The sequence below is a fragment of the Leopardus geoffroyi genome, chromosome E2, assembly GCF_018350155.1.
Source record: "Leopardus geoffroyi isolate Oge1 chromosome E2, O.geoffroyi_Oge1_pat1.0, whole genome shotgun sequence".
Taxonomy (NCBI): Eukaryota; Metazoa; Chordata; class Mammalia; order Carnivora; family Felidae; genus Leopardus; species Leopardus geoffroyi.
The window spans coordinates 57267321-57292698 of NC_059335.1; the positions used below are offsets into that span (position 1 = coordinate 57267321).

At 55.0% G+C, this 25378-nt stretch overlaps 1 protein-coding gene across 1 annotated transcript in view; it reads right to left on the reverse strand.

Annotated features, from left to right (window-relative positions):
- Positions 1-2: 2 nt before the first annotated feature.
- The window catches only part of MBTPS1 (membrane bound transcription factor peptidase, site 1), a 53117-nt gene continuing 27741 nt past the window's right edge, over positions 3-25378 (reverse strand). The window contains exons 11-23 of the mRNA XM_045441279.1: positions 24352-24513; positions 20231-20375; positions 15183-15371; positions 14285-14457; positions 12863-12978; positions 12188-12344; positions 11322-11446; positions 10561-10638; positions 8045-8185; positions 6224-6355; positions 5119-5245; positions 2042-2172; positions 3-810 (exon numbers count right to left, since the gene is read on the reverse strand). Of these exons, the coding sequence (XP_045297235.1) occupies positions 614-810; positions 2042-2172; positions 5119-5245; positions 6224-6355; positions 8045-8185; positions 10561-10638; positions 11322-11446; positions 12188-12344; positions 12863-12978; positions 14285-14457; positions 15183-15371; positions 20231-20375; positions 24352-24513 (1873 nt within the window). The 3' untranslated portion in view covers positions 3-613. The remainder of the gene's footprint in view (positions 811-2041; positions 2173-5118; positions 5246-6223; positions 6356-8044; positions 8186-10560; positions 10639-11321; positions 11447-12187; positions 12345-12862; positions 12979-14284; positions 14458-15182; positions 15372-20230; positions 20376-24351; positions 24514-25378) is intronic.

Below are 25378 nucleotides of genomic sequence, written 5' to 3' on the forward strand. Positions count from 1 at the left end.
ACTTAGCTTCATATAGGTAATGTGCATTTATTGAAAATTTTCTTCACCGACAATGGTGAAATCGAGACCCCAACTTACAAAACAGGATGGCAATTGATACTTATAAAAATAAAGCCAAGGTCTGTGTTTCACAGATTTGTGCGAGTTTCCTTCCAATCTCAGTCTGTCCTTTCATCGAAAAGGAGATCACGGAATCTGTGTTATTCCTTGTGATGCAACAGTAAAAAAACCGCATTCCACGGACAAAAAAAATAGCTTTGTTTCCAAACAGCACGAGCCTTTAAAGTGACTTTTCCCAACAATAAATATAGAAAACGGCCTCGGACGAACACAGTTCCGCTTGGCTGCAGCCTTCACCTGTGTAAACGTGGCCTCCCTCTCGGTGCGCGGCGACCGCGTGAGGCCTCCCCGGAGGCGGGGCCGCAAGCCCCTCGTGCAGGGCCCCAGCCACCGCGACACGCACCTGCACGCGGCACGCGGGTGGCCCACTGAGGACAGACCCACGGACGCCGCAGCTGGACACAGGATCAGCCCCCGGGGACGGCGAGCCCGCCCGCCCGTCGCGGCCGTCCTCGAAGGCGCTCTTTGGCTGTCCCGGTCGGCGGGTGTGACGTCACACCGAAGGGGTCTTTGGCGGGTGCGCCTGCTGCATGAGCTGGGGGCGCTTCACCCGGGGCTTCCTGCGCTTCGGCCTGCTCTTGGCTTTGTTGATTTGTACCACAAAGAAGGCCAGGACCACCATGGCTCCCAGGAAGGCGAAGACGGGAATGGTCTGGCCCACCTCCTGGTTGTAGCGGCCGGGCATGATCCCTGCAAGAGCACAGGGGGAGTGTCAGCAGCGCCCGAGCCGCACGGCCACGGCCACGGCCACGGGCTCGGTCTCAGGCAGACGCGTCAGAAACGAAACGCTGACTGCGCTAACCGGGCCCGTGGGGCAAACGTCATTTCCGAACCTCAGGAGAAGTGACCTCAGGTTCCCAGATGAGCAGCTTTGGGGGCCGAGGTCTTGGCTCCTTCCCCCCCCCACGCCCACCGTGACTGGCCTTCCTCCCACCACACACGACCCACGGTGAGGGTGCACGGAGCTGCTCTGTTCCCCTAAGTGCGCCGGCAGACGGACAAGTGTGGGCGCCGGGGAGGAGAGGAGGTGCGGGTGTCGGAGCAGCTGAGAGGGAGGGCGAGTGGGGAGGCCAGCCAGGGAGCAGGACGGCTGGCCGAGGCCCCGACCCCTGGGAAAATCTCCCACACGTGGGACACAAGGTTAGAAAACGAGAGCGGCCACTGGAGGATCTCTGGTTTGTCGGTATGACTCTGTAACCGGGCGATGCTGGGGTTCCAGAACGGACCATCATCGGTGCACCCCTTGACTCCAGGCAAGGCCCTCAGGAGCTCGGCGTCACCACACAAAGTTCCCAGGGTCGGAGCACAGGGGCCATGGTGCCAATTCCCAGAAGCAGGAGGCCCTGGGAAGCTGTGACCTCTGGGGAGAGCAGAGGGATCCCCAGAGAGAAACTCTGCCCACGCCATGCTGGAAGGACCGGGTAAGGGAAAACCGGTCCCTAAGCCATTGCCTGTAGGGGACGTGCCATGTCACGTGGAACGAGGGAACCACGTCAGAGCAACTGAGGGACACAAAGCTACTTTTAATGGAGGATCCCAGCCTAGTAAAGCCCTATCCCAGGTGGGCCAGACCAGACAATCTGTGGAGACCTCTGGGCTAAGGGTTTAGGAACCAGGGTGGCTCAGCCACTGGCTGGGACCAAAACCAGCAGATGGCAGGCGTTCCCTGGGACACACAATACACCCTTGTTTGCAAAACTTTAACGAGAGTATGCAAATTACCCTACTGCAAAAAGTTTAAGTGTAGCACATGGCTATCATGAAAGAAATTCATATTGAAAATGCAGGCAGAAAGTTCTTAAGGGATCATGGCATGTTAGTTCATCTTTCAGGCTTGCTTCTGGCCCACCTGGCGGGGGATGGGGGGGTACCGGAACACACCAGAACAGGCTCTAGCACAAGGAAGCCCCGAAGAACTGACCTCCAGGAATGTCCCAGGCACTGCTCTCTCCGGGGGACAAGGGTCTCACTTGAGGGCGGTTCGATCGAAAGTTGGGTAATACCACTTTGTCCAGGTCAATGGAGAGCAGCTTCTGATGTTTCCAAAGATTACTTCAGGAAAACGGATTAAAACAAGATAAAAATAAGTGGTTGCACTAGCCTACGAAGCTCAGTCAATGCCTGAGAAGTAACAACTGGTTTAAAGAGAAAAGCGAAGCGACGTCCCATCGACACCCAAGTCCAGCTGCCTGCGCACCAGGGACAGCTTCCAGGTCCCAAGACAGAAATGTCAGAACCACCTCCGTGTACACGAGCTGTTAGCACTCAGAGCAGGGCTCAGTCCTACTGGGTTCCTAACGGGCCCCCAAGAGCCTGTTTCTGCTTAGCGGCCACGTCCCCGAGCGGCGGGAGAGGAAAGTGCGCGCTGGCCTCTGGAAGGAGCCTGAGGACGGGAGCCGGAGCCGGGGCTCGGGGACCCGGGCGGCCTAAGGCGCGTGCAGGTCTCTGCGGGGGTGCCTGCCCTCTGAGGGCTGCCAGGAGCCAGACCCCGCCTCTGTCCTCACCTCACGGCCACCGCCACAGTAACACCACCCGGCAGCCGAGCAGTCGGGAGAGGCGGGCCGCCGGGCCGGGCGTGAAGGAAGGAAACACGCGTGGTCTGTCCCCGTGCGGGGCTCGCAGTGGCGGCAGCGCTGCTACTCCCGCTCCTGACCCTGAGGCGGGCCGAGCTGGCGGGACCACACCGGAGAAGAGAGGGGCCGGCGCCGGGGGCAGACGACGGCGCAAACAGGCCGTCCGAGGGCCGCTCTGGCCAGCTCGGGGGGGAAGGAATAAAGGGTGTCTGCAGACCACGAACTCCCCGTTCTTCTGCTTCTCCCTCTCCTGGAAAAGGCCGGTCTCTCACTTCGGCCAAGTGGAAGCAAAGATGCCCGGCTCTCTGGGCACTGGGGGGGGGGGGGGGGGCGTGGGGGGTGGGGGGGCGGTGAAGGGGAACGGGCAACGCGGGTCTGGGCAGGGGCTTCCTGGGCACCACCTACTGGCGGGATGCCAGTGAGCACAACGGTCTGTTCCGCCTCCCAGGATTTGACCGTATGTTCCGGGTCTCATGAGTCCAAAAATGAAACTCACAACGCTGTTATGGGATTGGTGCCACAGAAGCTTTGCAACCTGCAGCTGGACGAGTGCGGGGCTGTGTGCTCCTCCTGACAGTGAGATCCAGCTCCGGAACTTAATTATCTGGTGACGGCACCGTCTCATTGAACAACCGTGCAGACGGCGGGCTGTGCCGCACCGTCGCCTGATCAGTTGGTGACACTCTGATGGAAGGAGGGGGGGCACCCTGCCCACGGCTCCTCTCGGGTGCGGCCACTCTAAGGATGGACACCGGACATCCAGCAAAGACCCCGAGAGATGGGTCTTCACGTCAGAGACGGACGGAAACGTGCACTCGGCACGGGGCTGAGGGACACCAGGCCTCTCAGGGGCTGTCTGGAGCCGCCCGACACGGTCTCACGTCTCTTAGCTTCACAATCGAGACCCAGAGTTAGGTCTCTGGGGACCGAGAATAATTTTCAACGGGACGCGAAGTGTGAGACAAGGCTGCGCCGAGCGGGCGTGTTAAGAACCATCCCCGGCGGGGCTGGCAACGCCCAGGCACCGCACGCCTCCCGACAGCCGGCTGGCGTCTCACAGATTACGGACGTGGACGCACATACAGACCAAGCGAGGCCTTATCTGTTTCTGAGTCCCCAACAGCAGCGTGGGGAAAAAAAACGGGCTGTGGGAACTTGGGGCAACACTGTCCCCAGTGGGAACTGCTGACCGCAGCTGGAACCGAAGTCTGGTCTGGACGCTAGGATCATGGGAGGTTATGAATAAGTGGGATGTAAAAATGCAATCTTATCAGAAACGATTAAATGATGGGATGGTAACTGGAATGGAAAAATACTCCATCATCAGTTCCGGGAAGAAGCAGCCGATGAAGACAAGAGGACTCTCTGACCCCACACTCTTCTGCCGAGCATGTTCTAGCCAAGCAGTGCGCCCCGTGCTCTGCAAGGACGTGCGGACAGCCTACTCTTGGTGACTCACAGCAGACGGTGGCCCTCCGTCCCCGGCCACCCCAATGCCCGTGCCCGCCGAGATCCAAGCTCGACGGACAGCCCGGCGAGGGTGCCTGAGCGGCCGGGTGCGTGAGGCGTGCTGCCTGCGGGGTTGGGGGCGGGGGTGATTTCCTGCAGCACCACTCGAAGGAGACTCGTAGGAGGTCTGCCCCCCAAGCTGTCCCGGGACACGGGCCCCTGCGTCACTGCGCCACGACCCCACGTCAGCACAAGCCCGCATCCTCCCTGCCGGAAATAGGGAGGAGTCGGGGAGAAAACACGGGAACCGGCACGCTAAGCTGGCTGTTGTGCCCGGAGAGGAACGGCAGGGGTAACTCCAGCTGCGGCTTCGGAAAGGAAAGGAGGCGGACGAAGAGGCGGACGGAGCTACTGTCATGAAGCAGCAGGAAGGTTCGCCGAGTCTGGACACCGTGTCCACAGGTGCGGCGAGGACCCTGTCGTGGCGGGAGTCGTTCCCTCGGGGACCACACCGGGCGCCGGGGTGAGGGCACAGACACGCCGCGGGCCAGGCTGCACCCCTACCCTGAGCAGCCTTGGCCCCTCGGGCCGACAGAAGGACCTGTCGGCACTCCAGAACCCACATCACAAAGAGGGAGCGCTCGACTCTTGAACACTGAGCCGGAGGAGCCAGAGCTTCTGTTCAAGGGACAGCACTGTCAGACCTCAGCTTTTTAAGCAGGAATCAACCAAATCTAACAAAATGCTCATTACCCAAAGCACTTCTTTAGGCAGGACGCCACCAGAGAGCACACTTGTAAAGGTCGACACGGGGGCTCGCCAGCTTAAATATCATCACAAGATGACAAGCTGGAAGATCTGATTACCTGATAACGATGTCAGTAAAATTCCATTCTCCCCCGTAAAAAAAAAAAAAAAAAAAGTCATGAATCACAAACCCCGAGGAAGGAGCGGAAAAGCACAGCAAGGCACTCACCTGGGAGCGGTCTCGTTCAAAGGCTGTGGCTTGGCCCATGACAGGTGTGGACAGGCCGGTAGGGCCCGAGGCTCCGGGCCTCCCAGACGGGCCTCGAGGACCTTGGAGTACCGGTGCAGGTGGTTCCCTGCGGCAGAGTCAACACAACAGAAAACCACGGTCGTCAGGAGGACACGAAGGGGAGGACCCCCCTGCCGACGGGCCTGCTCCGCGCCCGTGAACCTGTCTGCCAGGCTGGGGGAGCATGTGCTGAACGGTGCCCCGGGGACGGGGGATCACCGAGAGTGAGCGAGCAGGACGGCCACTCCCTTTACGGTGGCCACCGTACGAGGGGCAGGGGCCTGGCGGCCTTTACTGACCACAGACACAGGCACGAGGCTGTACCTGAGGAATCTAACCTGTACAGAGACTTCTCGAAGACCGTCTTCCTCTTTTGAAGTATTTAACTCAGGCAAAAGCCAAAACTGCATTTCCAAATTTCCTATTTTTTAGATCTGCACCGTTCGGTGCTGCAGCCACACGCGGCTACTGAGCAAGCGACACGGGTCGAGCGTCACATGTTTAAGCAGTAACACTCGGGTGAACCGGACCAACGTATTTCACTGAAATGAATTTCACCTGCTTCTTTTTCCTTTTCCAACGTGGCCACTAGAAGGCGCAGAACCGGATCTCTGGCTCACGCTACCCTCTTTGCGGTTCTGGCGGGGAGGACCTGAGCGCACGCGGGCCAGCCCTGCCCTACGCAGAGCGGGCGAGGCCGCAGGTCGCCACGGCTCACCCCCTCCTCCCCGACCCGTGACTTCTGCGTTTCCAGGTCAGGACTGGAAAGAACGGGCTCTATTTTCACGGGTTCTGAGAGGCCTGGTGAGGACATCCGCGTGACGACCGCCCGGCCCAGTGCCCGGCACCCGTGAGCGCCCAGAACGCGGGCCCTTCTTCCCAGAGACCCCCGGGAGCCAGGGGTCTGTGAGGGGGAACAAGGACTGTGGGGCTGGGCAGCGGGAGGGCCTCGGGGTGAGCGTGTGCTCTACTCCCGGGGGAACGGCGGAGAGGAGCCGTGGCACCGCTACCGGGCCCCGTTCCCAGCGCCCACGGGCTCACTCACCTTCCATCCTCTCTGGGGTGACCGAGCCGGCTCCGCTGGGAGGCCGCTGCCGGTTCCCGGAATGGCTGAGGCTGGGAGGGGTCACCCCGTACGACGTGTACTGGAGGAGCGCATCCAGGAGCCAGAAGCAGTCTGTGGGTGCAACGGGCGTGCTGTTTAGGGATCAGAGTTTTCTAAGGAAGTCCTACAGGAAAATAACCCCCCCCCCGCCCGCCCCCCCCGAGTGAGGGGAGACGGGGGGAATCGCCTAGTCTTGAGAAGCGCACAATCTCCCCGGTCACACGGTCACAGCACGACAGACAGGACCCGACTGGGGGCTTCACTCCCGGCCCAGGGCTCAGGTGGGTCACTGCCACCGGGCTCGGGGCTGGACAGGCGGCCCGAGCGCCACCTGGCTTTGGGCGATGAGGACAGAACGGAGCCCACTCGGGGACGGCCAGACCCTGTGACAGAACGGCTCACACGACAGGAGTCCAAGCGAGAAAAGAAATGGGGCACCAGAGCTCCTGCCAATCCCAGTGGCTGTCCTGTCTGCACTGTGAGGGCACAGCAGAGACCAGAGCGTGCCCTCCACTGGGAGGTGGGTTCGAGGTCACTGCAGGTACAGAGTCCAGTAATCTGGGCCGGTGGGCCCCACGTGCGACACACGCCAACGGGACAGTCAGCCGCTCTGTGGGACGCGCAGGGAGTCTTGGCGCCGGCCGCCACCCACACGGAGGGTCGTCTCCTCGGGAGACGGGGTGCCGCCGTGTCTTCACACCCGGCCGCTGCCGCCACGCGGGACCGGACGGGCCCCCGCCACACGACACCAGCAGGCACTTCGCTCCCTCAAGGACGCTCTGGCCACGTGCTCAGAGCACGGCCACCGTGAGTGTTAGAACCACGACAGCCCTCTCCGGCACTTAAAATTTTAATAAAGACTCTTACCAGGAGATCTCCGGTCTTAAAAGAAAACCTCTATGGAAATAAAACATCAATCTCCTTTCAGCCGTGACTTTAACCTTTTTAAAAAGACCAGCCACGTTCTAAGGATTTACACAAAACGCTAGGAATTTATTGAACCTCAAGTTCACCCAGAGAGAGGACGCTCCAGGCCTTCATTCTCTGCTCTGCTCGGGCCGTCCCCCACCTGCCCTATCCGCAAACGTGAGGTGCCCACCCCCTCCCCAGCCCCGTTCTCCAGGACCTGGTTTTGTTGTCGCCTCGCCAGGCCAAAGACGCCCCACTTTTCACGTCCCATTTCCTCCTTTACAAAATGAGACATAAACTGCGTTCAGACTCAAACCCCCGAATTTGGAGGCGGCACAGAGAGACGCTGACAAAGAACAGGGGTGCTAAGAACCAGTCCCCCTGTGCGAGCCCCCCACCCCCGACGGGGTACCAAACACCCCTACTGATGAAGGCTCGCAACAGCCAAATCCCCAAGTCTGGGAGGGGAGCCAGGCGCCGGCCCTCCAGGAAGAGCAGGTCCGGCCCGGAAAGGGCCCCCTGTGTGGCAGTGCCTGTGACGTGCAGACGCCAGAGGGGGACGCTGGGGCGGGTCAGGCAGAGAGCCACTCCACTGAATGCGACGGCCCTGGCCCCCGCCCGCCCGGTGACGACAGCACGAGGGGAAGGCGGCGCATGCGGTCTGTTGGGGTTTCCTCAGGGAGGGGTACCCAGCCACAGCTCCGCACAACCCAAGCAGCTGGGACCTGCCCACCTGGCTCTCACGGGCAGGTCTCTATTTTCCAGCACCTTACCGGTGCCTCTTCAGGGACAAGGGGGGTATGTCATGGTCACGAATCCCAGTCTGCTTCTCGGCCACACATCAGTCCTCACCCTTCTGTCGGTGACTGTCATCCAAGCAGTTGGAGTCTCCGTACAGCACAATCCGGCCTCCACCCTCCGCTGGAATCTGATAAAGTCCCAAAATGGGGACGTTTTCGACCACGGCTGTTTCCTGCTTTAAAACCTCCAATCCTGAAATAACAGCACCACAAAAAAACGTTGAGGAATGATTTTCCAGTTGCCACTTGACATTTAGCCCGTGCAGCACCGACAATCACAGCAAACTCCACCATCCAATCACGACGGTGCGAGCTTTTACAAAGGACAACGTCCTAAGTGCCACAAATTTGGGTTTTAGCAAAACTCACCTCCACACGGTCCTCTGACGTGTTCCCTGGAAACGGCAATATAGGGTACCTACAATCCTAAGAGCGGCTTTCTGTCCCTTCCGACCATGCTCCAGGCCTCTGTCCTGGGACTACACTCACAGGGGCGGCCAGCCACTCAACAGACACACCTTTCAGGATTTGGTTACGTGTCCCCGGCTTTGTGTTTCACTACTCAAAGTCAGGACAAACGTCACTACGTTTTAGATCCTCCGCCCGTATGCTTTAAATGCAGATTTACGACACCTGTCATATCTGTGTCACAATTACAAACGTTCCAACAGCAGAGCTCTCTGACCTCTGCCCAATCCGATGACACAGGTTACGGCGTCTAACGAATCAAGAAGTCACAGGCGCGTAAGTGCCGCGGACGGCAGATGCCGGTGACCCACGTGATCTGAGAGTCTAGCCCTGCAGCAAATGCCTTCCTCTGCACTGGAGACGACGTACATCTTCATCTCGCCACTTGCCGCGTTGGTGACGTCTGAAATGTCTGCGGCTATAAAGACACGGCATTGCCTGCTCTCTGTGCATCATCCCAGCAGGAACAGAGCGGAAGAGAAAACCAGATTCTCTTTGTTGGAGGTAAAGACAGAGCGGTAAAACCGACGAAACAGGCCGCGTGGTCACAGGTTTGTTTCTGACAAGGGTCCCTTTCGACCCAGCATAACCCAGATTGTCAAATTCCTATTTTGTACCCAAAGGATTATTCAACTAAAAGGTCATCTGGATATAAAAAACCCCTCAGAAAAGACTTCAAGGTAATTCGCTTTTATTTTCACTAACAGAACACAATAAAGTAGGCACCCTCACATCCACTGTGATTCCTCTCCCCTCAAAACCAGGCAGCAACAGGCTGATGACGAGGCTGCTGCTGACACCCACGCCAGAAACACCACCAGCGGGCAGAGACAGACTTCAGAAGGAGCCATTAACCCATGGTAAACCCGGCCAGTGACGGGGAAGACAGAATCATTTGTGTACCTGCAGTTAAAATGCAACCTTTTAAACACAGATCTGCTCACAGACTGACCTCGCCTCGATGAAAAGGAAAAAAATCCCTCCAGGCAATAAAAAAGTAGATTCTATCTTGGAAATGCAAATAGATAAGCAGGAAATTCTGCTTTGTCATTTTCAACAAATGCAACTCCCTAACTTCTAATTACAGCAAACATTAAACTTCATTAGAACCAGAACTGTGAGGGAAGATCTTTCTTTCCTTCAAATTCTTTGTTTCTTTTTTTTAAGATTTTATTTTGAAGTAACCTCTACACCCAAGGAGGAGCTTAAACTCACAATCCTGAGAGATCCAGAGTCCCACTCTCTACTGACCGAGCCAGCCACGCGCCCCTATTTTCTTCCAATTCTTAGGGGAATTTTAAGAGATGACTGTGTAATTAATATTCTGTACACAGTTAAGAGCTTTAAAATTCAGTCGACGTTTTTCTAAAATTTTAGTCATCTTGGCAGTCACAGAAGAATAATTCGCAAACAGTAACGAAAATTTCAAGCAACTCTGAAGGTAGTTTAAATAAAAAAGAAAGTCTGCAAATATTCAACACCTGCCCTCCTGCGGGAAATCCCATTTAGTCTGCAGTGATCAGTATCCACATAGATTCAAACTTATCTATCTCTGCAGCCCCCAGAGCCACCACCCAGAAGTCTTGCCTAAAGTAGGTACCATGTAAATTATATTACAATAAGTTATTTTTTTTTTTAACTTTTTCTAATGTTTACTTCTTATTGAGAGACAGAGCAAGAGAGAGCCTGAGCACAGGAGGGGCAGACAGAAGAGGAGACACAGAATTTGAAGCAGGCTCCAGGCTCTGAGCTGTCAGCACAGAGCCCGATGCAGGGCTCGAACCCACCAACTGCGAGATCATGACCCGAGCCGAAGTCGGACGCCCAACCGACTGAGCCACCCAGGCGCCCCAACACATTAAGTTTTTTTAAAAAACAAAACTGCTAATAGATACAGGGTGATAAAAATGTTCTGGAAACAAACAACGGTGATGGCTGCACAACTCTGTGAATACACCGATGATCACAGAATCGTACATCTTAAAAGAGTAATGTGAAAAAAATTTTTAAAAATTAAAAAAGCAAATGTGAATTATAGGCAATAAAACCGTTACTTAAAAAAAAAAAAAAAAGGAAAGCAACCAAAGCAGCATTCCTTACCTTGGTCTTTAAAAGTCTGTGTTATCACTATGCCACCTTCTGGAAACTTAGCGATGCTGCATCCTGACGCGTAATACACTAGAAAGTTCAGAGTTACAGTGACACAGAGGTGCTTAACACTTTATCAAGAGCTACTCACTGACCTAAGATGCACTCTTCAGATATGATAATTTTCAGATATAATTTTTCTAACGTTATTTTTAATTTTAAGACAAAGGCTAACACCTGGTTACGCTTAAGTAACAATTACCTCAGAATTCAAGTTAAAAGATGCTATTAACGTACAGTTTCTGAACAGACTTGAGAAGTCTGAGCTTTCAGTCAGGACGAGCACAGCCAGTTACAATAATGCTCAGGATGTTGTTCTAGAAGCCAGTTACCAAAAGCTCATCTGTGGGGCAATGTAAGTGGGACGTGCAAAGTGATGTCCTAAATGGGATCTGATTCGCCGGGGGCCCAGGAGGTACTTCCTCTGCGAACACACAGCATGTAAAGCAGCAGACGGGTGGCGCTAAGGTTGCGAATGCGGCAGAAAATACTCTTTTTAAGAGTCTGGATGAAACAACAGCGGTGTTACCGCCCAGCTTTACTACAGGATACAGAAGTCGCTCCTAGAGACAGCGGCTCTCCCCACGGCCCTACTTCTTTAGCAATCACACCCTTCCCTCCCTCTGAAACCCTGACGTCAAAGACACACAGCCTCCACTCGGGCCTCTCAAGAGAGAATGCGCCCCTATTAAAAAACAAATGCAAAACCTTACTGTCATGGTTTGCTAAGGTGAAATCCCCTTCATATAGGCCATCGCTGAACCCCATGTTCCAGACAGACAGAAGTTCGTTCAGAGCAGGGACATTAGCCCCTCCGGTGTCCGGCATCCACCACTGCCTGCGGAAGAAACGAGGGGTGCGGGTCATGAGGGGTTAACCCCCCCACGACGCTCCGTGTTCTCAGGACGAAGCGAATCCCCCTGCAGAGTCCTGCCCGTGCACACCAAGGTCTCAGCTGTAAGCTCCTGTCTGCTCTGAGTGGGAACACGGCGTACGTGCTCCAGCCAGCGTGCAGAATAAACCCCAGATAAATCTACTACACGCAATGCGCGGCAGGCCCATACGCACACCGCCATAGGGCCTGGAGCCTGAGAGGGTCGGCGAAAGCGAAGAGAGGAGGAAGGAGCCTCTGAAGTGCGAGTAAGTCGCAGACTCTGAGGAAGAAAATTCGAGATGTGATGGAGACACAGGCATAAAACACTGGGAATCCTTGACCAAGAACTAATCTACTGGAAGGTTCCTTGAAATAACGGTTCCTTCGACCCATTTACACGCATATAGATTCCAGAGCAGAGACGGGAGCATGGAAAAGAGCAGGCAGAAAAGCCAAAGTCAAGCATCGAAGGTCAACGAGGGAAGGCGAGGAACCTTTCGCTCCGTCCCCGGCATCAAGGAGCGGCGGACCTACTCCGCCAGCGACTCTCTGGGGAACGTCTCACTGCGGGAGGGGAGCCCGCGCCGCCCGAGCGTCTGAGCCTGCGTCCGACGGCCGGGAGGACCGCCAGCGGGCCAGTCATCTGCTGTACCGGCCGCAAAGAATTTCACTCCCAAAAAGCCAGATTCCAACTGCTTTTAGTACCTTGTGTTTTCATCGTAAAACTTGACTTTTCTCATGACAGACGTGTTGTACCAATCGCTGAAGACGATGAGCGAAAGGCCGTTGTCCACGTCCCTCCTCAGTTTGGCCACCTCCTCGGGGAAGTACTCCTCTTCGCTGTCCACCATGAGCAAGGTTCCTGAGGGACAAGGTGCCGGCGGTGAGTCACGCCTCGGAACCGCGGGCGTCACTGCTTCAGAAACACAGCATTTCGGTGGCGCCCACGTGTCAAGCTGTCAGGTTCTAATATTCGGTCTGTGGCCCCGCGGGCACTCTAGAAGGGGGTGGGGTGAGCAAGAAGGGACCGGGGTCCAAAGGCACAGACACCCACGAACTACCCTGGCCTCCGTGTCACGTGTGACCCCTGACGTACCCACGTTTCACCCGCTCGAGAAGCAAAACGCAGCGCCAGTTTAATGAAAATAAACAGATAAACAAAAGACGCGCAAACGTCCTCGTCCCCAGTTTGGCAGGTCCCGTTTTACCTGAAGTCACCACCACTGCCAGCAGACGGGAATAGGGCCACTCTGCCCCAGAGCCCCGCTGCAGCCCCCCGAGGACCAGGAGGCCCCGCGCCCGCTCCCTCGCCGCCTCATCTACCCCGCGACTCGTCTCGCCGACCTCCCCACGCGCAGCCGGCACCTCGCGGTCACTCACCGTACTGACTGGCGTCGAAGCACGTGAAGGGGGCACCGAGGACTTCGACGAAGTAGCCCATGCTCCTCAGGTGCTGGTACATGTCCCTGAAGTTGGTGTGGATGTGGTCACCGTTCCTGAAAAACAGGAAGTCGCGCGCGAGGGTGACCCCTCTCCCCTCGCGGCGAAGCCTCAGCCACGCGGCCGCTTCGGACACCCGGGCGCCTCTGAAGGAGCGCGGCTCACGGCCGGCAGAGGCCTGGGGGGCTCCGGCCCCCGCACAGAAGTCGGCCTCTCCAGACCAGCGTCCTCTGGGCTCGCACGGAAGACGGCTGATAACAGGAAGTCGTGCGTGTGGCACAGGCTCGCTCGAAGGAGACGCCACGAGGAGGAGGAACGGCCCAAGAGCTGGTGCGTAAAGCACGCCGAAGCGTCACGTTGGCGGCGGCATCCGTGGCAAGAGCCGCCGCCCAGATGCAGCATGGGAACGCAGAGGCCGGCTGGGGAGTATGCGAACCGTGCCTCGCAGACACGGTCACCTCCCCGTCCCTTCCCCCCGAACGCGCTCACCTTCCCACCGTGCCTTCTACCTAAGCCACTACCCGCCCGCCCCACGGAGGCGCCAGGGGCCCAGGGCTCGTTCTCTCTGCCTGGCCCCCGACCCCGGCCCCTCAGAGTCAGCTCCTGCGCAGGGCTGAGCCCGTGTGCCTCCCCAGGACGCCTTCCCTCGACCTACGAACTTCTCACCACTTCTGTCCCCCTGCCTCTAGTAAGAAACGTCTTCACAGAGGGCACACCGCACCTGTAAGCGGCTGGCTCCAAGCTTTCGGGGCTCCTTCCTCCCCCCACAGACCCCGGTACTCACACGAGGACCGCAGTGAGCTTGGCATACAGGCCCGGAGGCAGCCAAGCCAGATGCCCCGGGGGGCAGGCCAGGGGGGCAGGCCAGGAGGGCAGGCTGAGGGGCTGCACGGGGCAGGGTCTGGAGGGCGGAGGACCATGGGGTCTGGCACGTGAGGAAGTCTGGATAGGCAGCCACGCAGAGTTTTAGGCCGACTGTGCCCCAATTTCTGCCTGTCAGGATTACCAGGGCTGCTGCGTGGAGAATGGACTCAGGGCACAGTGAGACTGGCCAGGAGGCTGGGACGCCGTGCGGGCAATGACGGCAGCCTGCGCGGGGGTGACAGGTGGGGAGCAGGGTGGATGGCAGCGGCCCCTAGGGCAGGATCCGGGAGGCACTGCGGAGGCAGGGCTGACAGGATCTGCTGACGGATCCAGCAGAAGTAGGGGAAGACGGCAATGGGGGGCGAGCTCGGGGTTCCAGTGCCCAGGACAGGAGTCCGGAAGGAGGAGCACGGAACACCCTGAGCGCGTCTGGGGGGCGCGGAGGTCGGGCCCCCCGAGGGGGCGGCGACCCTCGGTCCTGCCGTGGCGGCCGCTTACCAGTCCAGAGGGTCATTCTTCATCCGAAGGTTGTCCCTGGGGAAATAGCCGGGCGGGTAGCGGAGGTTGTGGTACTGGTCCCAGAGAACCCTCTTGCTCCGGGCGGGAGCAGGAATGATCTTCACCTTAATCGGGAGCTTCACGGTTGACGTCTGCTCTGCACCACTTTTTGACTGAACGAAATTTACAAAAATCTGAATGGCTCCTTGGGCTCAGAAGAAACCTTCGGGCTCTGGGGCTTAAGAAAATCACTGATGGGGCGCCTGGGTGGCACAGTGGGTTAAGCGTCCGACTTCAGCCCGGGTCACGATCTCGCGGTCCGTGGGTTCAAGCCCCGCGTCGGGCTCTGGGCTGATGGCTCAGAGCCTGGAGCCTGCTTCCGATTCTGTGTCTCCCTCTCTCTCTGCCCCTCCCCCGTTCATGCTCTGTCTCTCTCTGTCCCAAAAATAAATAAACGTTGGAAAAAAAAAAAAAATCAGTTTACCAATTTCACGCAAATACCTCAAACACGAGAATTCCTACTGACGAAGGTAGAAAGAACCGTAAAACTCGTCCCGTTAAAATTCTTCGTCTAAGAGTTTATGACATAAAATTTAAGCACCCTGTTCCTAAAAACTCCTAGACTACACGGCCCCTCCTGGAGAAGGCACATTTCTGCAACCACTGTGGACCTGAAACGTGGCCCAGAACAGTGGAATCTCCCGTCGCCCGGCAACAGAACAGGAGGCAGCGTCGCCCGCTGCCGAGTAGGTTTTATCGGCGGCTCTACAGGCCCGGGGAGCACGGGTCATGGCCTGGGAGCCCAACACGTCCTCCAACCGGGCTTCCCCACCCCGAGACCCCGGCAGGAGACGGCGCAGGGGTCGGGAGAACGGGCCCCTCCCTGGCCCACACTTACTTCCACCTCCGCCGGGGAAGCGACGGTGACCATGACGTGCCCCTGCGCGATGCCTTCCCACGAGGCCGCTTTCTTGGTGACAGAGATGGAAACGGCCAGGTAGCCAGACCAAGGCCATAACACCGAGGAGTAAGAGAAAGCCACTTCGATGTTGTCCCCGTTCTGTGGTAAGTAGGGCTGCCAGTCAGGCTGGAGGACAAAGGCAAAGGCTGACGTGAAACGCTCACCTCCTGAGTCACCTGCGTTAATATTTCGTTACGTACTGCGAAGTCGAGTTTAACCTCAGACCCTAGGCAAGCTATAACCAAAGCAGACTACAGGACGTCTGGCACGTCATCCACTAGAAAAGTCTAGAAACCACTATCTGGGGCAGCCTCCAATTTTATTTTTTGTACTTTTGTATTCTTTAAAACGTTTATTTATTTTGAGAGAGAGGGCAGCCTCCAGTTTTAAAGAGAATTCTTTCCCCAGCCTTAAAAACGGAGGACACACGCTTTGGCAAAGAACTTCCATCCGATAAAGAATGTCAATATATGAAATCCGTCCAATTTGAGAACAGACTCCGATTCGGTATATACTTCAAGAATCACATTAAACGTTAACTTAAAGGAATAAAATAATACAACGGCACGGACTAACTGTCCAGACTCAGACTGCAAAGCTACTGGCTGGGCAGGGAGAGGTCTCTGCGGGACGCCCAGAGGAAGAGGGGGCTCGGCCCCTTCAGTCCGCCCCGACCTTGAGGAAGGAGGCACGGGAGGAGACGTCTGGAAGAAACACAGATTTCCTCTTAGGAAATGAACCCGTATTTCAAACCAACCTAAATTACTCATTTCCCTCGCAAGCCGGAGAGCAATACTGTCCCCAAGTGAGTCAGCATATTTACAACAAACAAACAAACAAATCTGAAAAAGAGAAATATTTGCAGGATACAGCATCACAAACAAGGAAGAAAGAAAGGGATCTGTGATAAACACTCTTGGAACCACTGGCGACCAACAGAAAAGTTAATTTTTAGCCATCTCTTAGGCCATATATCAAATTAACTCAACGGTGATGAGAGGACTAAGTATTTTACAAGCATAAAAGGAATGTTAGAAGATAAAATCGAGATTTCATCGGATCTCTGGAAAATGAAGTGTCTGATTTTTGAAACAATAAAAATCACAAAAGATGAAAACTCAACCATATCAAAGTGTGGAACTTGTACAAAACCAAAAATAAGTAAGTAAATAATACTACAACTTGTACGAAAAAAAAGGCGGGGGGGCGGGGCGCCTGGGTGGCTCAGTCGGTGAAGCGTCCAACTCCAGCTCAGGTCATGATCTCATGGTCCGTGAGTTCGAGCCCTGCGTTGGGCTCTGTGCGGTCAGTTCATAGGCTGGAGCCTGTTTCGGATTCTGTGTCTCCCTCTCTCTCTGCCCCTCCCCCCCACGCTCTGTCTCTATCAAAAAATGAATAAACGTTAAAAAAAAACTTTAAGAAATTTAAGAAAAAAAGAAAAAGACAGTAATCTGGGAGAAACTGCTGCATAAAACACATCCATGGCTAATTTCTCTAGGACAGAAAGACATTGTGCACACTGCCTGAGAAAACCTAAATGCCAGCAGAAAAAACCAGCCGCAGGAACGAAGAGTCAACTCACACAAGAGGTGACACAGGCAGCGGGCAAACCTGGAGAGAGTGAACTCCCAGATAACTGAAATGCACCTTCAGCAAGACACCCATTTGATCCTCTCTAGTTTTTTTTTTTTTAATGTTTTTTATTACATTTACTTTTTAGACAGTGCGAGCGAGAGAGCAGGGGAGGAGCACAGCAAGAGGGAGACACAGAATCCGAAGCAGGTTCCAAGCACAGAGCCCGACACGGGGCTTGAACACACGAACAGTGAGATCTGAGGTGACCTGAGCTGAAGTCGGACACTTAACCGACTGAGCCACCCAGGCGCCCCCTCATCCTTAGTTTTTAAGTTAAAAAAATGAACGATCTAGAAACAAACCAAAAACGTCCAATGGATGACTAAGCAAACGTGGTCCATCCACGCGGGGGAGCACCATCCAGCTTTACAAAGGACGGAAGCACTGCTATGCGCTACCAGGGGACAAACCGTAAAGACACCACGGGCTGCATGAAAGGCCAGACGCCCGGGCCCCCGTGTACCTGGACTGTCCTCCACCGCTAAATGCGGAGAGACAGGAAGCGTGCTGGGAGGTGCCTGGGGCTGGGAGGAGGGAGAGTGGGGAATGACTGCTAACAAGGGTTTCCTTTTGGGATGCTGAGAATGTTCTGGAATTATAGAACAGCGATGGCTGCAATTACTACTTGCAAATATACTGGAAACTAACTGAATCACTGGATTTAAAAGAGTGCATCTTGGGGCGCCTGGGTGGCGCAGTCGGTTAAGCGTCCGACTTCAGCCAGGTCACGATCTCGCGGTCCGTGAGTTCGAGCCCCGCGTCGGGCTCTGGGCTGATGGCTCAGAGCCTGGAGCCTGTTTCCGATTCTGTGTCTCCCTCTCTCTCTGCCCCTCCCCCGTTCATGCTCTGTCTCTCTCTGTCCCAAAAATAAATAAAGGTTGAAAAAAAAAAAAAATTAAAAAAAAAAAAAAAAAAAAAAAAAGAGTGCATCTTGTAGTATGTGAATTCTACCTCGATTTTTAAAAACCTCATGGAATTAAAAAGAAAAAAAGGGTTGCACCACCCCGTGCGGGCAGTGGAGCCGGCGCCCTCTGGAGGCCGCTGGCAGCACTGCCCGCAGCAGTCTTAGCAGATGTAACTCTGGAAAGAATTCGCAGCGTGCACCAACCGAGGGCTACGATAACATCCAAACCCTCTGACTCGAATTCCAATCCAGGTAGTTTACGTTAAGAAAACAATTCAGAAGAAAAGGAAACCACAGAAGCAGAGATATTCGGTGGAATGTTTATAGCTGGAACCCCCTAACTGTCGGAGCAGGGGGAACCAGTAAGCAAATTACGGACGGATGCAGGCCACTTACAGCACAGCCACGGGGCTAATGCGACGCTAACCGGCCACAGTTGCTGCCTCCGCGCTTGAGGACAAATTTAACATCAAGAACTCATACTGTGGGGGTGCTTGGGGGGTTCAGTCAGTTAAGCGTCGACTTTTGATTTCAGCTCAAGTCAGGATCTCACAGTTCGAGGGTTCGAGCCCCATGTGTGGCTCTGTGCTGACAGTGCAGAGCCTGCTTGGGATTCTCTCTCTGTACCCCCCCCCCCACCACTGGCACTCTCTTTCCCTCTCAAAATAAATAAACAAACAAAAAAGAATTCATATTGAGTGGGGCACTTCAGTGGCTCAGTCAGTTGAGTGTCTGACTCTTGGTTTCGGCTGTGATCGTGACCTGAGGTTCCTCCGGTCACGGGATCGAGCCCCGCATCAGGCTTTGCACTAAGTGTGGAGTCTGCTTGGGATTCTCTCTCCCTCTGCCGCTCTCCCCAACTCACTCACTCTCTCTCTCTCTTTCTCTCAAATAAATAAATAAATAAATAAATAAATAAATAAATAAGAATTCATGCTGTGAAGAAGGATGATAAGGAAATGGTTGGTAGGTTTCTGAGATTTGACGACTTGGTTTCTTAAGTTTTTTTTTTTAAGTTTATTTGTTCATTTTGAGAGAAACAGAGAGTGAGCAGGGGAAGGGCAGAGAGAGACACAGAGAGAGAGAGAGAGAGACAGAGAGAGAGAGAGAGACAGAATCCTAAGCAGGCTCTGCACTGTCAGCATGTAACCCCATGTGGGGCTTGAACTCCTGAGTCCATGAGGTCATGACCAGAGCCGAAATCAAGAGTCAGGCGCTTTACCCACTAAACACCCAGGCACCCCTCATAATTTTTTTTCTTAATGTTTATTTATTTTTGAGAAAGAGAGAGAGAGAGAGACAGAGCATGAGCGGGGCAGGGGAAGAGAGAGAGGAGGACAGAGAATCTGAAGCAGGCTCCAGGCTCCGAGCTGTCAGCACAGAGCCTGATGTGGGGCTCGAACTCACGAACAGCGAAATCCTGACCCAAGCCTAGGTCAGACACTTAACCAAATGAGCCACCCAGGTGCCCCTGACAACTCTGTACCAAATCACATGGGAAGAAAGGCTTACTAAATTAGATCAGAGTTTGCTCAATGGAAATACTGGAACAATGCTGACGACAAGGACCCGAGTAGGAATGGATTTCCCTGACTTGTGCTAGACTGTTCTGTCTTATAACGACAACTAAACCAATTTCGTTCAACCTTTAACGTTCAGATTATATAAAGCTGCATTGTAAATGCCCATTTTTGCAAGCTAATCATGATTATCTTGAGAAAGAAGAACAGATTGCTCCCTGAAGGCTAAAATAAAAGCGTTTTCGGTTAAAAAGGTAGTAAGTAAATTATGACTGAATAATTCTATGTAATACTACACAGCTGTTAGCCAGGTACCTTGGGGCTGTGCATAAGTTACATTTAACAATGTTTACAATGTAATGAGAGCTGAAAAAAATGGGGGGGGGGGGGCTTAAGTTCTATCTGCTGCACAGAGAACAAAAACACGCCCTTCAGGTAAGGGCTGGAAAAGAATGTTTTACAAACAGTGGCTATGCTCGTGTGCTGGGGCTGGGAGTGATTTTTGTGTTCTCTTTTCCCGTCCTTTACTGTCATGATAACGTTTATGCAACAAGTATGACACGTTATAGGAACAAAATTCAAGAAAGGAACACGCCTTTTCAACTCGGGGGCCCACTCACGCTCACTCAAGAATACGGTAATTACGGGGGGCCGCTAACTACGGGTGAGAAATTATAACGAAGAATCAAGCGCAGGTAGTCTATTCAGGAGCCAAATTCAAGAGGCCAAAGTCACAAAGCAGCAGACTGCTTCCATTACCTTATCCCGAGCTTATCTGTAAAGGACTCAGGAGAAAAACCACTGCGCCCAACACCCGGGCAGCCTGGATGGGCGCAGAGAACCTGTCCTCTAACGTCAGGAGAAAGGGACAAGGCACAAAGGCTGGGCCATGTCAGAGTTCACCACAAGTGAGAGAGCAGCGTCACCTTGTCTACAATTCTTCCCGTGACGCCCATGCCGTTGAGGATGGTGACGTTGACGATTGTCGGCATCCCTCCGTAGTAGATGGGCTGGGAGCAGTACGGCCACATGTAGGGACACTCAGTCAGATCTATGTAGCTGGGGCTCAGACTGAAACAAAGAACACAGCGTCAGAGTAGGGTGCGTCACCAAAGGGCCGAGGAAGCGCTACAGCCTCGGGGGCGCGTCGGCACAGGCACCTGAGGGCTGCGTGCAGCAGGGCCGGGCCGGCACCAGGGAACTGGCTTTGCAACGCTCCCTGGGCCAAGAGGCCACCGGGCTGGGCTGCCCACACTGCTCGTGCGCAGCCGGATGAGTGGGGAACACCTCTTTCCTTCCACCCTTCTAGAACTCTAGAGGCCGTGGCCGGCCAAACAATGAGCACGTGACCAGTCGGTGAACACCTTGGACCCGGGGTCTCAAGTGACGGCCTCGCAAATCACTGGGGCAAAGATGGACTTTTTAACAAACAGAGCTCACAAACGGGTGGCCACGTGGCAAAAGATCAAGTTAGATCCGTATTTCACACCACGCACAAGAATAAACTGCACACGCACCCGAGAGTCTCCAGCACACAAAGGAAAGCAAACACACAGGAGGAGAAGGCGTGGGTGGCATCCTCGTACGTTAGCGCAGAGAGAAGCTTTCGGTGGCTCCAATAACAAGAGCCTGACCGACGTGGCGACTGGAAAAACACACTGAACAGCAACAAACACTGCACACAAGTAGAAAGGCAACGACACACGGAAAGGAAGACCGCAGTCTAGCACTGACAAAGAGTCGGTAACTCTAGTTGTAAAGAACTCTTAGAAACGGAAGGAAAAAAAACCCAGAGAAAAACGGGAAAAAGAAATGAGCAGACAACTGACAAGAAAGGTGTGAATGTGGCCCCTCACCGTGAACGCAGCGTCCCCCTCACTCAGAATGGGAGGTACACACGTGAAAGCGGCCGTGAGCCCCTCTGCGCCCCCGACTGGCCGGAAGGAGAGCGCGACAGGACATCCTGTGGCTGGGCTCTGGGTCACGTATGTGCGCTCCCGTGGGGCTGGGGCACAACCCTCCTTCGGGGAGCAGGACAGGACCTCACAAAGCCACCCACGCTTTCAACTGGGACCCAGCGATCCCACCTCCAGGAACTTTCCTTAAGACACACCTCCAACGAAACTGATCACACCGGCACAATAACATCCATCGCAACAGCTTATGATTACAAAATAGCCAAAGTAACGTAAATACCCACATAAGCACACGTACCATCTGTGCTCCGCAGCTGTAAAAAGAAGATGGACTGACACGGACTGATTTCCAAGTACTGTGAAATGAAAACAGCAAAGTGCAAAAAAAAAAAAAAAACCAAAAAAAAGCACTTGCAGTGATGCTCTTATTAACGTAAGAAAAGGGATGTAGGAACATAAATGTGTATCTGCTCGTTTGTGCAAAACGAAATACAAGAGGGACAAACCCCACACTAATGAGACTGTCACCCACAGTCAGGGTGGAGAGACTGGGGGGTGGGAGCAGGGACAGAAGGGGTGGGCGGGGCCCTTCGTGCACACCTCTGCTGGCAGAGCCAGGGTGAGGTCTCGCGTCCTGACACACAACTCGCTGAAATCAACCACGAGGGGCCGGGGGGGGGGGGGGGGTTCCCACAAAGAAACCCAAACCAATGAACTCAACTGTATTGAAACTGAACAGCAAAGCGCCACTGACGGGCAGAAGGAAGGATCCCAAGGAACCCTGGGGCACAGCAGGACCATAAGCTGGGAAGCCACAGGTGAGGACTAGACACAAGTCCTGCACTCGAGTCAGGACATCTGTCTTTCACACAGGGAGGGGGCAGCAATTCTCGAACCACCTGGGATGGATTCCGAGGACTGGGCAAATAGGTAAACTTTCTGTGGGTGACGTGGCGGAGAAAGCCATTCCACGTAGGGGGAGGGAAGCCTGGGACGAGAACCGTGGACAGACGCAGACGGCGTGCGGACGGCCGTGCGCTGAAAGGGCCTAGGAGCCACCACGGCCACAGGGGCCGGGAACGCACCGCTGCCGGGCCCTGCTTCCGAGCGCGCCCTCCCATCGAAGGGCCAGGGCCGCGTGGAGCGAGAACGAACACCAAGCCTTGGGGCTGGAAGCGTGTGACCATCCCGTGCTGCCAAAAAGTGACAAAGCGCTCAAACGAGGGAGACACACTGCAAAGGCACAGCAGCCAGCTACAAGGGGCCTCCGGGAGCCAAATCCGGGACATCTGAGCAGCAAGATCAACAATGACTAACACACCATAATCCAGAGAGTAAACTAAATATCCAAGGGCCCACACGGATATAAATAACTGAGTAAGTAAGTAAAGGAGAGAAAAGGGACAGCTTTTCTTCAGAAGAGAATTCCGACGGACAAACATGGAAGGAATGAGAAAAACAGAAAATCACCACGAGGCGGTCTCTACAGCAAGACCGCTACAGGCGAGAACCAGCCACGGATGCGAGAACACGTGAGTCGAAGGACGTTAGGAACGAGATCATCTCAAAGCGCGTCCGCACGAGACACTCAGCAGTCACAGAGGCACAGGTGGTGACCCAGCGGAGAAGCCTGGCAGGGGTCACCAACGGGGCCACCAGCCCTCGCTGCTCACGTGCCAGAGGAGCACGGCTGACGGACCCTCGGCCGCTCCCCGCCAGGGCTGAACACAGGGGCACCAGAGCGGGCGCGTCCCGTGGGGCACAGGCTCCTCCACCGGGCCGCTCTGCTTCAAGAGCTCCCCGCCGGCAGACGCATGCTCACACCTGTGCTGCGCAGCGCTCGGACTCTTCCTGTCCCCTCCCCGCAGCCGATCTCCTGGACATCACCCCCGCCCCCACCCTGGCGACCGTCTCCATCCGTGATGCCAACGGACACCACCGGCGATGACAGGAACGGGAACCGAGGAAGCATCCCCACGGGAGACCGGGGAGACGGGCCCGCCAAACGCACCGCGGGACAATGGCCGATCCTGCACCCGGAACAGGACCGCGGTGCACGGTGGGGGAAACCTGAGCACAGTCTGGAGATCAGTGCATGGTCTCAGGGCAACATTCATCTCCAGGCTTTGAGGCCTGCACCACGTCACGTAAGACGCAGTCCTCGCGCACTATTTGTGAAACTGTGTTGTGCATCTAACAGCTTCAAAAGACGACTTCAAAATTAAAAGCGAAAAACAACTCTGACCAAAAACACATAACCTCAAACTAATCGTGAGAAAGCATCAGACAAACTTCCATCGAGAGGCAGGCTGCCTACAAAGGAGTAACCAGAGCTCCCCAAGGCGTCAGAGTCACGAGTGACAGCAAAGGACGGAGAGCCAAGGCTGGAGGAGGCCGGGCAGGCCGGGCAAGGAGCACAGGCCTGGACGCTGGCCGAACGGACATGGAGCACCGGGGCCCGGTCGCCTAGGGGCCAAGTCCGTGGGTCCCTCACAGCACAGGGCTCTTCGCTGGCTTTAACAGGCAAAGTACCGTCAGCGAAGGCGCTGGCGTCGGGGGGGCCAGGTAAAGGGTATGTGGCAAACGCTTTACCAGTTTCACAAATTTCTGCAAACCTAAAATTATTTCAAAAGAACGCTTCAGAAGTAAAAAGAAGAGGGGCGCCTGGGTGGCTCAGTCGGTTAAGCATCTGACTTCAGCTTAGGTCATGATCTCGCGGTTTGTGGGTTCTAGCCCCGAGCTGGGCTCCACGCTGACAGCTCGGAGCCTGGAGCCTGCTTCACATTCTGTCTCCCTCTCTCTCTCTGCCCTTCCCCCACTCGTGCCCTCTCTTAAAAATAAAATAAACATTAAACAATATAAAAAAATAAAACAAAAAGAAGTTGGCAAATCAGTACTTTAAACCATCTGCGTTATCAGTAACAGAACATGAGAACGTGCAAGGCGGTCCAAGCGCGGCCGGGCAGCCCCCTTGCAGAAGCAGCAGCGTGAAGCTCCCCCCGCCACCCGAGGGTCCCATGTCATGTGACCAGCGATCGGTTCCCGGTCTGAGGCTGATATCCTGTGCGGAGGGAGAAGCACCCGCAGAGCCCAGGGAAGAGGAAAGGCCTAACTAAAGGAGGCACACCGACCTTGCCTGCGGTTTGTAGCTGTTGAGAATCTGATAGGCTCTGAGCAGATCCAGCTTGCCATGGCCTTGCTCGAACATATTGACACCTGGAAGCCTCCGGGCGGACGCGATGAGGGCCTGCTTCATGCTGGCCGGGTTCACGAGCTCTCGCTTCTGGACTGTGCTGGAGGGAAGATCACGTGTTTGCTCACCCTCGCTCAGGAGGAGGAGGGACATGGGACCACCCCTAATGTGTGTTCATGCAAACACGTGGCCTCGGATCTTGTGCTGCCTACAATGGGAGCTTCTGTGGGAAAGCTCGGGCAGGACGAGACGGAGAACATGCGCTCGTTTCTGCACCTGTCTCAGGGCTGACTACTTCTTAGCCTCCCACACGGCTTTATCCTAAATTTATCAGGGACACGTATGTTCCCCATGACTCAACTGAACAGACCTCAGAGGGTGTCGTTACAGGAGGCAAGAACAGGTAAGAGTTACCGGCTCCCCCGGGGAAGGGAGGCCTGCTGGTAAATGGAAGGAGACAAGCTGGGGCATCCCCTGGTGGCATAAGGAAAGGAAAGCAGACGGGTCCCCGAGAGCAGTCTGCAGGATGCGGCCGGGGTCCAGCACCTGAGGAGGCCAACGGCCTCGGCCCACCTTTGTGGTTGTGGAGGCCTGTGTGCGAGACACGACAGGTGGACGAGGCCCGACAAAACCAGCCACACCTGAGGCCGGCCTGAGCCCTGCGTCATCAGAACGCACCTGGACAAAAGAACGCACGGCTCTACCTGGCCGGGAACTTAGTAAGACACGGGCATCAACACTCAGTACATTAACACGCTCAGTTTTGTATGTCTGTGTATCATACGTGCAAGTAAATTTTAACTGCCAAGTACAAAGGAAAACAGACTTTCCTCAGTTTGTGAATATCTTTCTAAGATGGTGGCCGGTCTTGGAAGTGTGGGCAGAATTTGAGAGCCCTGGATGGAAAATGTGAGGTGAGCAGAGAAAGAGGAGGTGAGATGGGATGGACTCTTTTTCTTTTTCAG